Below are 14,727 nucleotides of genomic sequence, written 5' to 3'. Positions count from 1 at the left end.
GCGACAAACCTAAGGCACCCCGTTACCTAAAGACGCGACCAGCAAATAAAAGCCGCATTCAGCACTTGTGCGTGCAGTGACTTGGCAGAGATTCTCTTAAGTCTGAATTCATATGGCTCGAAGTAACTTGAGCTTCTTGTTTATTTTTTTGCAGTTTACACAATTAAAAATCTCTTCCTCACAACTGTACAACATAGTCGTATTTCCAGCACACTTTTTCATTGTAAGCTTATGCAATATATATATATATATATATATAGATACGTTAGTATTCTTAGGTGACGCTCTATGACTACTTATTATTTCCTTTCATAGTGTAGCAAAGCTGAGGTTATAATAAATTAAAGCTGTGACATAGGATACATCTGCTGTTCACGGTCAAATAATTCACACGTACCAGGAAAGTGGCCCGGTTCCAGAAAAATATTCTGACCTTCAGATGACGACACAAATAACTACCGCATCTAATAAATAAATAAATAAATAAATAAATAAATAAATAAATAAATAAATAAATAAATAAGGAAAAGCAAGAACACACACAAAAAAAAATCTCCTGAACGTAGAACAACGGACGAATGCGTGCACAGGAGGCTTTTTCGCCAGTAGAGACAGCATTTTCACCGACACTACTTCAAACTCACAGAGCTTCGCAAAGACGACACAGAGAATTTCCCGAAAGAAAAGGATGTTACTATAAGTACAGCTTGCAGGACGTATATCTGTCCGACGCAACTATTGATGTTTTGCACGACTGAAGCAGCATTATTTGGCTTATTTAAAGCCCTTTTATATATTTGACTGCCAGTGTACTGCACGCTAACCTAAAGTGTAATGCTTTGTTTGTTAGTGTTTCAGAGTACAATGGAGTCCGTCAAACAATATTGCATTTTAGTGGCATAAGTATAGCAGATCCAGGAAGCGAACTGCTCGCTTAAGCTTAGATTTTTTCGTTATTATTGCGAGAACGACAACACTTTTTTTCAATCTATTGTTGCAAGGAAGGTCTGTGGAAAATTAAGCTCCCGTGACACAAATTATTTGTGTAATAAGCCCTCCAAAATCTCGCATTTGGGAAAGTGATATGGCTGTAGAAAGCAGCGCTGAGACGTAGAGGATTATCTATTTGCATGTGACGTAATGACGAATTCATAAATTATGCATCTCATATAACAACAGCTGAGTGTACTGCTGTCACAAACGATTGTGAAAAATAATGAACGTGTAATGCAAGCAATAACTGAGAATGATGTTAAATATCAATCACGCTAGTTCAAGAAGGCATGCAAACTTTCTATGCATATTTCCTTATGTGTATATATTTAATCCAGCATGGTTTTACGCTACATTTTGGCTTGCACTCAGGCGCTGTTGCATACGCTGGTGAATTGAGGGGAAGGGGCAAACGAATGGAACTTGCGAAAGGAGGGCACACTCATTGGAGAGACTGAGCGCTGGAGGTGCAGCAGACATACGTTTATATCCGCATTGAGGTTCTAAATTGAGTTGCAATTGAAACTTTACAGGGACAGCAAATAAGAAAAAAAAAGAAAACAACTAGTGTTCTGCATCGACCTTAAATATCGGCCGCTGTTTGCTATCCCAGTTTACCAGAAATCGTGGTTCATCAGAAACGCTGTCATTCCCCTTCGCAAGTGGACTGGATGATGACCCTTCTTGTTCTTAAAGCTTTTACTAGCCGAGACATTCGAGCCATTTACAGAAGCTTCGTAAATGATTGCATCCTTGTGGCAGCTAAGGATTGCAGTAGGAATTTGCGCGACAGAGATATGTAAAAACATCATTGCAATTACGCAGTGAGATTTACGTTTGCTCTTTGCTCTGCGTTTTTTCCCCAGGAAGCGCCCAAAGAAGACAACCACCACCACCACGACCACCACAGAGGCTCCTGCACAGGAGGCGAAGAGCGAGGAAGTTTCCGGAGCGGAGGAGCCACCAGCTGAAGTGGCGGCACCAGAAGCTCAGCCTTCGCCGCCTCCTCAGCGCGCATCTCCTATACTGAGACCCCGGAAACTTCACCGACCACCCTTAGCTCACCCGCCCCCGCAGGGACAACGCCAGACTTCAGTGCAAGGACCGCTTCCTCTTCAGCCTCCACCTTTGGAACAAGGACCGCCACTGGCCCAGTTCCCTATACCGGAAGTGCGGCGACCCGCTCAACTGCAGCGGGTGGCGACCGAGCAGCAAGGGCTGTCTCAAGATCAAAGGCCAACCCAAGGTCACGGAGCTCCTCATGTCGTCCAAAGGCAGCGCCGACCTCCTGCAGCCGCAGCACCCCCACCGGTTCAAGAGCGTCAGCCACAGGGGGCGAGAGACATAGAAGTACACAGGGCGCCTCAGCGGGTCTTCGGTTCGGCACAGCGTCACTCTCAGGTCGTACGTGAACCAGAGGTTCAGCGAGCCCCACCCGCACGGTCAGAACCCGCCATCGAGCCCCAAGCGCCACCGCCGCCTCTAGTGGACTCATCCCACGGCAATGCGGGAGGAACAACCTTCGGATTCGGCCAGCGGCTTAGCGGGAGGCGCACTTCGCAGACAATTGTGGCTCAGTCCGACCAAAGCCGCGACCCCGGTGTCCAGGCGGAGGAGCGACCGACTCCGTCACCGCGCCACAGGAGCCGCTACCACACAACGAGGAGGACTCGCCGACCCACTCTGTCGATAGAGTCCGAGTTTCCCGACTTCCCGGTGACCAGGGCGCCGCACCGAGCCGCTGCCGGTCTGCCTTCCAAGAGAAGGCGAGTGAAGGTTTCTAGACCGGTTCAGCTTTCCCAGATTTCCCCCGCGGAAGAAGTGACAACGCCTGCACCTACAACAACGACAACTCCAGAGCCTCCGCCGGCTACGACTAACAGCATAGCGACACCCGCTACAGCTCCAGTAGTCACGGTGGCTTCTACGCCTGGACTGGTGACTCCTGTGTTCCCTTCGGCTGAGCAGTCGTTCTACAGAACACACGGCCTCCCGCAGGGCCCTTATAACACGTACGGTGAAGGCGTCACGTTGCCCCAGCGACCGTTCACTCAGCCTTCTCCGTTCACTCCCCCAGTCACCGTGGCAGAAACGCCGACGGTGACTCCAGCACCCAGAGAAACCCCAGCTCCCGCAGATGGGGAGCCTGATATCCCACCGCAGAGGACTCTAGGCCGGCCGATTGTAGATGTGCCGCAGCAGGGACCACAGCTGGGACAACCGGGAGCATTCCCACTGCACCCTCAACGCCAAGTGTTTGGACACTCCTCTTTGCTGCCTGGACAGGCTCCACCCCACCTTAATTCTCCATTCCCTCAAAGGCCTGTCTATCAGCTACCGGGATTCACTCCTGGACAAAGCCCTCCCGGTCGACAGCACTATTTTCCGCCCCTTGGAGCACCGTTCGTGCCCCAAAATAGTACATTTGTGCAAGACGTTCCGGTGCCAGGCCAGCCGAGGACGGTGCTACCAGAAGCTGCTGCGGCGCCGTCTCTTAGGAACAGGACATCTGAGGCATTTCCCCTTCCAGTCCAACGAAGCTTCGTTGACACCTCCGCGCAAGGCGGTTTCAGACAGCAAGGGCCGGCGTTGGCAAATCCGTACTCTTCGGTACAACCCGCTCACGTGTTCGGGCCTCCTCCTGGCAGCGTTCCTCCTTTCGGTGGATTTCCCGGCCAGTATCCCGGGGCTCAATTCCGCGGTGCCCCACCACCGGGACTAGTCGATCCCCAGTTCCGCGGTCATACACAGCTGCCACTGCCCAACCAGGCTGCCGCCGCATCCCAGACGACGCCGAGTCAACAGCAGAATAGTTTCGTCACGGAGGCGACGCCCGGTGTAACCCAAGTAAATGATGTGCGAACGACGCCTTTATCGTTAAGCACGCCTTCTACACCAGCTGAGAACCAGTATCTTGATGATGTTGGGACCACCCTGCAGCTGCCCACCCCGGCTCCACCTGCAGCGCCATCGCTATCCACGCTCAGGGGCGACAGGACAACGGCGGCGCCATTCGAGTACCAGACGTCGAGACCTCCCATCCTACAATACCAGCCTCCATCGCGGCCGAGCGCGCAGTTCGCTACTTCGCCTGCTGTACCGCAGTATCAGACGACGCCGAGGCCGACGCCGCAGTTCCAGCAGTCTCTCGAACCGCAGCAGCGAACAACTTCGCCAGCTCCCCAGTCCCAGCCGGCTGCCCCTGAGGCGCCGCCTTCTAGCCAGAGCCATTTTAGGCTCGGCGTCCCACAGCAGCAGCAACAAAACACGATCGGCGCGCAGCCGCAGTACAACACCATAGGAGGTACACAACAAGGATATGACCCCTACCAGCAGCAGTTCGGAGGCGGATATCAAATTGGAAACACCCTGTTCAGCCCGGTACAGCAATCGTCGCAGGACCTTGGAGGAGGCTACCAGTATCCAGATTCAGGTCCATTCCAGGCGCAGTTTGGAGGCCCCTATCAACCTCAATATAGCACCGTCGACGACTACTCACAATACCAGTCATCTGTAGGCCTAGGAGACATCAGAGGTAGTGGGACAAGTCAGCAGGGATACAGGGCAACATCACCTCCCGTCATCGACAGAACATTGCTTTCATATGACATCGGGGTTCCTTTGAGGTCATAGTATCCACGCTGCTTCATTTCCCGACGAAGGCTGGTAACATAATTGTACCCTGTGCTCTGAAGTACACGTACAAAGGGTAATAACTGAGCAATTTCGGTTTTTCAACCCTTTGGGCTGCTTTGATTCAAGATATGTTGCTCGGTCGCCAATTTTTTCCTTCTACGAGGAGACAAACCGATCAATTTTCGTGTTCACAAATGTGTTTACGTGCAGCTATCATATGCACTAGTTTATTCTACCGTTATGTTTCGTGGGTGTATCATTTGGGTTCGAAGGAATAGTGATTACATCACTTCAGTATTGCTGACAGAGTGCATAGAAACGTCAGGTACAACGGGCGAAACATGAATTTTATGTTCTGCAGATAAGGGGAAGTTTTCGTTGATATACTTTATCTCCTGGCAACTGCATCTTCAAAGAGATTATTTTCAGCTCTCCTGCTACTGCGTGGTACTAGAAAAATCAGAGCAGCCTGACTTGACGTGTGAGAGCATCGGTTAGGCCGGAAGTTGTATTTGTGAACGTCAATTTTTCTACAGCCACTGAGTTCGCGTGAGCCAATAGCATCATAGTTTTGGCAAGCTATTTGAGCGCAGAACGATGCATTTTATCCTGATGTGAACATGGAGATGTTGTGGTAGGATATGTCATTGCCGACATGTCTAACAGGGTTAGTAAACAAACCAGTTTGCACTACAAAGAATATAGAAACATGTGACTGTGCCATCTGTCACAAAGAAGTGTAGCCATGCAGACCGTGGCCAGCATTGACGTGGGGTATTGTGGCACTGCTGGTTTTTCTGGCAACTGAGAGCACAAGGCCCTTCAAACTCAACAAAGCTTTAATTAACCGCTGTACCATGGCGACACGTGTCGCTAGTGTAGAAAAAGTTTTTCCGCGATTCCTTAACTTAATAAGTCACGTGACCATTTAAAGACGTGATGTGCACCTTCGCGAGTGTGTTCAGCTTGCGCTATTTATCTCCCTTCTTTTTCTCCTTTCATCCCTTTATCCAGCTCTTCTAGCATGGATAGCAAACCGAATGCGCGTCTGGTCAACTTCCCTGCATTTCCCTGTTCGTTATCTCTGTTTGTTATCAAGGCAGGGCAGTGCCGTCAATAGATGCGCCACCGCAAGGTCCCACGTCAAGCACTTCTAAGACAGCGATTGCTACCCTTGTTCGTAATCGAAGGCACACACAGAAAGTAAAAAAAAAAGCACTCAAGTTCGTCGGCCGATTAAGACTTCATGTTTTTTGGAAGTGCAGATTACGCAACAATATTTTAGTTTTGGGTCCAAATGTGTGTGTGTGTGTGTGTGTGTGTTCACTCGTGTTGTAGTGCGTGTAGATATCACGTGCAGAATGCATACACCTGGCATGGGCTAAAGGTGCAGCATCCTTACAGCAAATGCGCGATTTCCAGCAAGGTGGGAAACACGGTGCACAAATTCGACACAGCTTGTTTGTTTGTCTGCCCGTAGCAACATCCCTCCCCCCCCCCCCCGCCTCCCCACTCTCCTCGACACACACACACGCACACACGCACGCACACACATTTTCTTGCTTCCATGTTAGCGGTCTGTTTATGAATATGTCGCTACGTTAGAGAAGCTCATGATTGATTTGTTTTTGTTCACAACTATTATCTTTGCCTCAAGCAGTAGTTCTTGGTGAAAACTGATATGTCCATGTGAGAGTTTATCGAATGATTGTTTGTCTGTGTGTTTGCAGCTACACGTTCATGTGTTTATGCTTTATCTATTGATGCACTCCTAATCACCCTGTTCAAGGCATTCTATTTCTTTCTCCGACAGCTAGTTCGTATTCATCCTCGCCTTAGATATCCATTGCCTCTTTTTTTTCTTCTTTCGTTCGGCAAAGCAGCAGTTGTAAGGAGCACAGTTTTTATGCTCAAGATAAAGAGCAGGCTGAATGTTTATAAATATGTAAGTACGCGGTAGTTTCATTATGTCTTTGAAATGCCAACGATACACCGAATTCAGGGATCAAATAAACACGTGCAAATACTTCATAGTTTTAATTATTGCCGAGTTCGCAGATATTCTCGCCGCATTTTCGGCATATTAGTTAGCTTTGTGAAATAGTGAATGCACGTGGTCGATTCTGAGCGGGTTCGCATCGTGGCGCTGCTTAGAACATGCATAATTACGGTTAACTCAATCAAATTACGTCAACATAATCAAGATGTTGTTTACTACAGCGGGAGAAACAATTAAAAGACTGCGGAACTGCAGCTCAGCTGAAGTGCCGCGCATTCGAATTGCAGTTCGGGAGTTTTCAATCCGGCAGGCTCTACCGGCACTTGCGTCATATGACCGAACACAAAGGCAGAGCGTGACAAATGGAGCATAAGCAGATGCGAAGCCTTGCTTAAAGAAACTGTAGTTCCATACGAGGAGTTCCAACGTGCGCTTCTTTTTGATACGCCTGCAATAGTATGCAGGTTATCAACTATAACTGCCTCATGCCTCAGCCTCATTTGCGGTAGCAAAGCGGACTGCACCTCAAATTGCGGACAAGCGCGTACGGGAGCCCAACTTTCAAGCCAGGTAATAAGCCTATCATGACAGTCGCTGACCTAGTGAAAGACACAAATAGGGTCACCGCAAGGATGTCTGAAGAAAGCGCAATTAGTTAGTGAAACAAACGTGTGCTTGTCCCCGAGGAACCGAAGTCAGCTTATCCACATCGACGAGTGAAATTTCTCATATGGAATCAGACGCCTATAACTTTACATATGCATGCAGTTGAACAAATGAATACTAACTATCTGGCACTTTTGTTTTATGGTACACATGGTACACGTCGTGTGTGGGTTTGCCGGTGAAGCCAATGCCCCCATAACAGACTGCTTAATAAGGACGATGCTGCGACTTTTGTCTTTCGATGTGCCCAATTCTCAAGGTGATTTGTATCTTCCATCTTTCTAGCAGGGTACGACTCCTCTTTTGCATTTCCCGTTTTTATTTTTTACTCGCCATATTGCGAGTCCTTCGGAGTGCGCGAATGACATGACGTTTGATGTTTGAGTAGTTTATTTGACGTGCTTGTGTAAAGGGTAAAACCTTGTTTGAACAGACTGGTGACGCATTGTTTACGACAGATAGGGACTATGCTGCTTGCTCACTTAGCAGTTCGCTACTTGGCTAGGACCTCATGGCGTTTGCGCCATTTCATGCGATATTTATAGAAGAATCATTCAACAGGAACTACTCAGAAATGAAGAAGGCGCCTGATTTCGTAGGGAATAATGAAACATCACTCAAAACTCCCTGAGCCCTTATGTTAAACAGTTTTGTGTGTATGTACCAATGACAGTACACTGTCGTTTCCGAAATATTCAATGGCATGCCGCATCGGCCACGTGACAAAGAGGAAAATAAGAAAAAAGAAAGGTGGCAGCCTGAAGTAATCGGCGAGTTTGCTAAGTTCTTCATACCGTAACAAAGGTCATCGAAGAAAAATACACAGATTTCTGAATTCGGTAATGTCATCGCCGACCGACACAGCAAAGCGCAATTACGTGCGCAGTGAGAACTGTCGTACAACCGGTGGATTTCGTTGCTCCGTAGATTTCGTCTGCGGACTTTACGGCGCTTCATTTGCTTTTGAGAATTCGTCTGCAGTGTACAGTGAGATTTGAGCACGTTGAAAAAGGATTTAGGGGGGAAGGTTTTGTTATTTACAAAAATGGTATTAGTACAGCTGTTCTGCTAAACGTTGTTTCAAGTTGACAATATATGTATGATGAGCTGCTAACCACAGCAGTCTTACACTTACATTGTGCTCTGTCAAAGCATCTGTTGATATTAACGTGCCTTGTCTCATTGTTTTTTTATTCAAGAGTTTCTTTACGTAAACGTGTGTCGAGTGCAGTATTTCTTGCCAAAACACGTGTACATATATATTCCAACCTTGCTTCACACTACGTATAGTAATGGAAAAACCTATATGACGTTGTGACTGTGCTGTGTTTGTTATGACAAGGTTTTACTTTATTGTTTAAATAAAAAAATGTATTTGTTATGTCTGTGTATGGTGTTGTTGCAAATGTCTGCGAATTTACGTTACAGTTACTTTTGTTACGTTTTGAAAGCTTCCATTTCGCGAGCACGGGGAAATTCCACGCCAAAGGGAACATACGGGGTGTTTCTTTTTAACTGCATCAAATTTTTAAAATTGGAAAAATGTAAGTCCAGGTAACATTATGTTTACCATTATAGTGTACAGATTGGCGGCCTCTACATACAGAGTAATTACCGCACTTACTTGCGTAATTAGCGAAGTTATGGTAATTAACTTTTTAATTATCAACAATAGGTGGCTGCAGCAAGTGAGTACTTTGGGGCCCGTCCTCGACATTACCTATCCCAACAATCAAATTTTGAATAGCGGATTTCATGTGGGAGCTAGGCGAACAATTAGTTCCCCTTGGCAGGCTCCTTGGAACCGAAAATGGCTGGAAAAAAAGCGTCTGCGTCGTCGATGTCGGCGGCCCCATGCCTTTCGTCACATCTCCGAGGTTACCGCTGGCCCGGCCCGCGAGCAGCTTGCGTTATCCCCTTGCTGTCTGTGGCATTGGCCTAGCGCTTCAATGCCGACGGGCCGCCAAATTTACTTCGCTCGATGTTGCTGTATGTTCACCTCGCTTCAACTTGCTTTGCGTGCTTTCCTGATCCTTGTAAGATTTGGAGGACAATCCCAATTGCTGTCCCCCAGATATTGGACCTTGCTGTTGGGTGCGGGAGTTGGCTGAGGTTGAGGAGGACTTTGAGATGAAAAGTGGAGGTTTATTTACATTATTTACAGTGGGAGTACAAAGAAATTAACAATAATAAAAGTCATTGCGGGCCGGCCGCAACTCGGACGCTGCGGCCCGTGGCAAAAAGCTCGAAAGAGATGAATCAATGAATGCTCTCTTGCTGCTCCCGGTCTCTGGCTTTTAAGCCCTTCGGTGTCTCGAAGTGACGTCACGTTCGTCCAATCGGCGAGGCCGCTCAGGTGACGCCATTTTCGGCCAATCGGCGAGCCCGCTCAGGTGTCGTCATTTTCGGCCAATGGTAGGCGCCCGTGCGATTGTGTCACACCCGGCGCCGAGGGTCGCTCCTTGGGCCCCAATTGTCCGAATGCTTACTTCTCTCTGCGGTATTGCCTTGCTAGCTTGCAAGCGCCGTCACAATATGCGGAAGGGGGCGACCTTTCAGTGCTGCAAAGCAGCTTTGCTCGGGACCTGAGTTACCTGGAACCGTGCCAGGTTCCCGCTACACTTTCGGGAAGAGTCAAACAGTGAACAGCTCCACCTGCGGCGCACGAGGTGGGGGGCGCCAACTCGTTTGCACGTGCCGCGCCTCGGGAACGGGGCAGATGTGTTTCTGCGCTTCTCAATTAGCTGTGACGCGATTCGACGGGGTCTGGTGAACTCGAAGCAGGCTCAGGAAACGGTCCCGTATCTAACGCCCTGAAAAAAAGAAAACCTATAGATTTCAGTGACCCCTTCGGCAGTCTTTTATCAACGGCGTGTGAAATGCACGTGAATGATATTTGTCTCAGTATTGCTTAGTTATCCAGTAAACAATGCTAACGACTCGGGGAAAAATTATTTCTAATTATTGATAACATTTATTAGGGATGGAAACATCGTCACTTGCACGCAGAGGTCGTAAACGCATACAGGGTGTCCCAATGAACTACCATTCACCAAGATTTTAAAAAAAGAGCAATGCGCTATTCGAAGAAACTCTAGTGCCTATTGTTTCCAGTACAGTGGGAGTAGCTGCGAGTAATTTTTCCGTTACTGATGCTTAATTATGTCTTTGTAACTAATTATCTAAGTCGAGAAGTACTATTCTAAGTTTCAAAAAGTAAAGTCAATTAGGCATTTGTAGGCACAGCCAAGGGACATCTAACTTCAGTATTTTCAGCGACGTACTAGTCGCGCGCAAATTTTTTGCGATTGATAAATAAACCCTAGGAAATATGGAGAATAGCACGTGACTGCGTTCCCACCCGCATCATAAAGCTGCACTCTCGAACAGGCTGCTTCTAAGTTAGCCGGAACGAAATGAAGGAAATGAAGCAAAACATCGTGAACGGTGTTACCGCGCCCCGGCCGAAGTAACACGTCGCGTTTGGTGTTAGTTGGAAACAGCCTGTGATAGCTGTTGTCTTAGCCTAGATAAAGTGTACGGATGGTTCGTTTTTTTTCTTTTTTCTTTTTTCTTTTTTTTGCCACGAGACCTGTCACCGCAAAAGCGAATTGACAACGTCAGTGCAAATGTTTTAAGGTGCGTTTTGTTTCGTCCCAGTCGCCACGTCTTTCCCTAATGAGCAGAAGCAAAACATAATCCTTGCCTTGGAAGCTGCAAATGGCAACTAAAGGAAAGCCGCAAACATATGCCAGTCATGGAAGTGTGGCGGTAGACCAAACGCATTGACTATCATCAGAAATTATGAAAACCTAAGATAAACAGCCAGCTTCAAAAAACAGCGGCGGAGGATTCCATCCTTGCGTCCTAGCCTACGCACGGATGTTCTACTATTTATCGCCTCAAGGTTTCATGCTAGCGTGCGGGACGTGGCCAACCAGGTACCAATTTCCAATTCATCAGTTTGAAGGATTCTAAACGACGGCCTTTCACCCGTGCCACCTTAATCAGCGCCAATACTTAGAAGACAGGGACCTGTAGAATCATCTACATTTCTCGAATTAGGTCCTCAAAAATAGCCGATATGTCACCGGAATTTTTGAGCAACATCATGTGCACAGATGAAGCCAATGTTCAGAGAAATGCCCAGGTAAATTTCCATAATGCACACTATTGAAGTGACTGCAATCCACACTGGATAAAGTGCAATCGGTACCAGTACCAGTGGCCATTCAATGTGTGGTATGGTATTAACGCCGGTGCTATAATCGGCCCCATCTTCTTCGTTCACGCACTGACTGGACAGCGTTGCGCGGACGAAATCCTTGAAGGAGTGATTGATGAGTTTCTCCGAAAACTCTCGCTGTCACGTCTTCCACTTGTGTGACATCAGCAAGATGGGGCACCCGCACACAGCAGAAGCCGAGCACGGAATAGGCTGGATGCGAATTTTCTTGCGCAATAGGTTGGCCTGTAAATTAGCCGGCTAGGTCACCTGGCCTCTCTCCTCTCGCTTTTCTTTCTTTGGGGTTATGTGAAAGATCGTGCTTGCATAATCAAGGAGGTAGTGAGATTAGCTCAAGGCAAGGATAACGGATGTCTGCCGTAGAATTCGACCGTCAGACATCAAGAAAACCACTGAGGATATGATAAAGCGGACTAAGTAATGCGTAGCTGCAGAGGAAGACCTATTCGAACACGTACTCTAAGCAGCAGATGGTGTTCAACGGTGCTTATGAATTAATAGATAATAAGGGCACACTGAAATCTGATGTTTTCTTTCATATTTTTTGTGCAGGCATCCCGATTGCCAATTCGGCTCATTTAGAAATGGTATATTTCCTTTCTTGAACGCATCGGTTTTGCCTTTTCTCTGCACGTGGGTCGCTTCTCAGTCTCTTTGTTTCGCTTTTATTTTTTGCCACGAACCTACTTTTGCAGTACGCATACACTGTTATGAAAAACAAAACCGTCACTTTAATTTGGCTTTGGTCCGGAGCAAGTTTCTGGCGCGAAATATAGCTGCGCGTGCACTCTGTCGTTGCGGTGCGAGCAAAGCCGGGATTTTAACGCGATAGCGTTAAGGAGCTCGTGTCGCAGAAAAGCCGGTGTCGTCGGCGTCGGCGTCCGCGGCGTTGGCCGTGAGCGATAAATCACGGCAGGCACTTCATAAATAAAAAGCAACTTCCAAGATGGGCTGGGTGGGAATCGAACCAGGGTCTCCGGAGTGTGAGACGGAGACGTTACCACTGAGCCACGAGTTCGATGCTTCAAAGCGGTACAAAAGCGCCTCTAGTGAACGCGGTGTTGCCTTAGAAACGAGCTGTTTCTAAGGCTCAGGCGTGCGTCGCTTGCTTAGGCGCACATTTCGTTGTCGCGCGGAACGCTGCGTTGCTCGACGCTGACCGCGTCCGATGCGGGGCGCGTAGTCGCTGCGCCGTAGCCCATTGTCTTACACCCCTTGGCGGGTCGACGGGAATGCTGTCTCGTTCCACTCTTGAAGGCGAAGCTTAAGCGTCCTCCAATTTTTTGAAACAGCTGTGCCAATTCCATTGCTTCTCGCGTTTTGTGCGTGGTCACAGTGGCGCATCAGCCGCATTAACAAGAGGCTTTTGTTATCAATGGCCTCAGTCGGCCATGGGAGACGGATAATAGGTGTGCGGTAGAAATGAGAGGAAGCAGTAGCGGCGAAACGGCAAACCTGCCGTTGGTGTTCCTTCCGTACCATTATCAAGGTGATGCACTGTCTCTTCGGCTTTGCGACAGGTAATGCAGTTGCTTTCAATCAGCTTATTTGAGTGCGCTCCTTTATGATGTGAGCGGGCGAGCATTCAGATGGTATTTTTAATATTGTGCGAGGTTTCTTTGCCATTCGGGAAGAAATTATACGCAATTAGTACGTAGGTGAAAACACAGCAGTTAGATGTCATTTGGGGGTGCCTACAAATGTCCCATTGACACTTGGATAATTAGGACAGTACTTCCCGAGTTAGAGAATTAATTGCGACTACCGAAATAAATCGCAGTAACAAGAAATTACTGGCGGCTGGAGTAATGCTACTGTTCTTCTTTCAAGTCCTGGTGCATGATAGTTGGGCAACACCGCATAATTCACTCAGTAACCAAAATGAGGCCAAGCCGGATTCACTGGAAATCAGAATCACCAGCAGTCATGCGCAGCAGCGCTTGTACTCGGATTCGCAGAAAAACACACACACCCACAAATTATATATATATATATATATATATATATATATATATATAGAGAGAGAGAGAGAGAGAGAGAGAGGCTGCAGTTTGGCCGGTAAGGCGAAGCAGTATTAGTCATAGCCAAGCATACAGTAATTACACAAAGAAAGATTACACCACCGAGAGACGCCCGATTCTTGGTTGTGCGAGAGGACTCGGGCTGTGCAAATGAAGTGTCTGCTACTACGAGATCTTATAAATTCGCATAGTCTCCGACAGATATATATATATATATATATATATATATATATTGTGGTCTCCACGCTATGCTCACGGCGCGCACGCTCTGATTCCGCGCGCCGGACGACCACCGCAGGTTCGAGCACTCCGAGCCGCCATGCGTGCAGGGCACCGCGTCCGCGCCCGCTCCGGTCCCCTCCGTGTGCCGACGCGCAGCTGCGCGCGTACGCGCCCCGCCGGCCCCCAGCCTAGGGGAAGGCGAGACCGCGCGCGCAGCAAGGGAGATCCTAGGCGAAGCTCTCTCTAAGCCACAAAGAACATTTATTAAGGTTGGACTCAATACAGACACACGTTTTAACATCACGTCCGAATCTGAAGCTAATTAAAACACAAAACATGGCCAAATGGTCGCCAGTGGCCGCTAACGGCGCACCGCGACTGAGAGAGAACAAAGAACAAAGAACCCCAGTAGTAAGAAGCTGCCTATCCTTCGGTCAGCGCCTGCCATCGCGCGCCCCACAGCAGAGAAAAGGGAAATAGAAAGAAACTACAGACGAACAGACGGGAGCACGATCGGCAGACGCTGCCTCAGGACATCGAGACGATGGAAGAGTGCGTGCGCGCGCTGAGGCCGCAGCGCGCGCTGAGGACCCCGACGAGCCGAAGTGACCATCGGCCAGCGGCGGACAAAGGGGGCCGCCGCCGGCAGAGAGGAACACGTACGCACCTTCCGACGCCCCGATGTGGTCTCCCCGGGCCCCGTCTTGCGCTCGCTTACCCGGAGCGCACGCAAGCAAGGCCCGAATCCCGCCATAATGTCAGCCAATGGGGAAAGCCTGTTGTCCTCCCTACGGCCACAGGGACGCTCCCGCTACTCACAACGAGCTTATTAAATTCTTCTACATGTCTAGAAGGGTCTTTCCACCCCCTCACCCCAAGTTGAATAGGGCGCAAGCCGTTTCGCTTACACTTCTGCAGACCAGTACGTATCCGTGTCTGTCCGT

The 14,727-nt window shown here is 48.5% G+C and overlaps 1 protein-coding gene across 1 annotated transcript in view; it reads left to right on the top strand.

Moving 5' to 3' along the window:
* The window catches only part of LOC142576318 (uncharacterized), a 66,312-nt gene extending 57,644 nt beyond the window's left edge, over positions 1-8,668 (top strand). Inside the window, exon 4 of the mRNA XM_075686397.1 lies at positions 1,860-8,668. Coding sequence (XP_075542512.1) covers positions 1,860-4,626 — 2,767 coding nt within the window. The 3' untranslated portion in view covers positions 4,627-8,668. The remainder of the gene's footprint in view (positions 1-1,859) is intronic.
* Positions 8,669-14,727: the final 6,059 nt, after the last annotated feature.

Source organism: Dermacentor variabilis, chromosome 3 (assembly GCF_050947875.1).
Source record: "Dermacentor variabilis isolate Ectoservices chromosome 3, ASM5094787v1, whole genome shotgun sequence".
Classification (NCBI taxonomy): domain Eukaryota; kingdom Metazoa; phylum Arthropoda; class Arachnida; order Ixodida; family Ixodidae; genus Dermacentor; species Dermacentor variabilis.
This window is presented reverse-complemented; position numbering and strand designations above follow the sequence as displayed.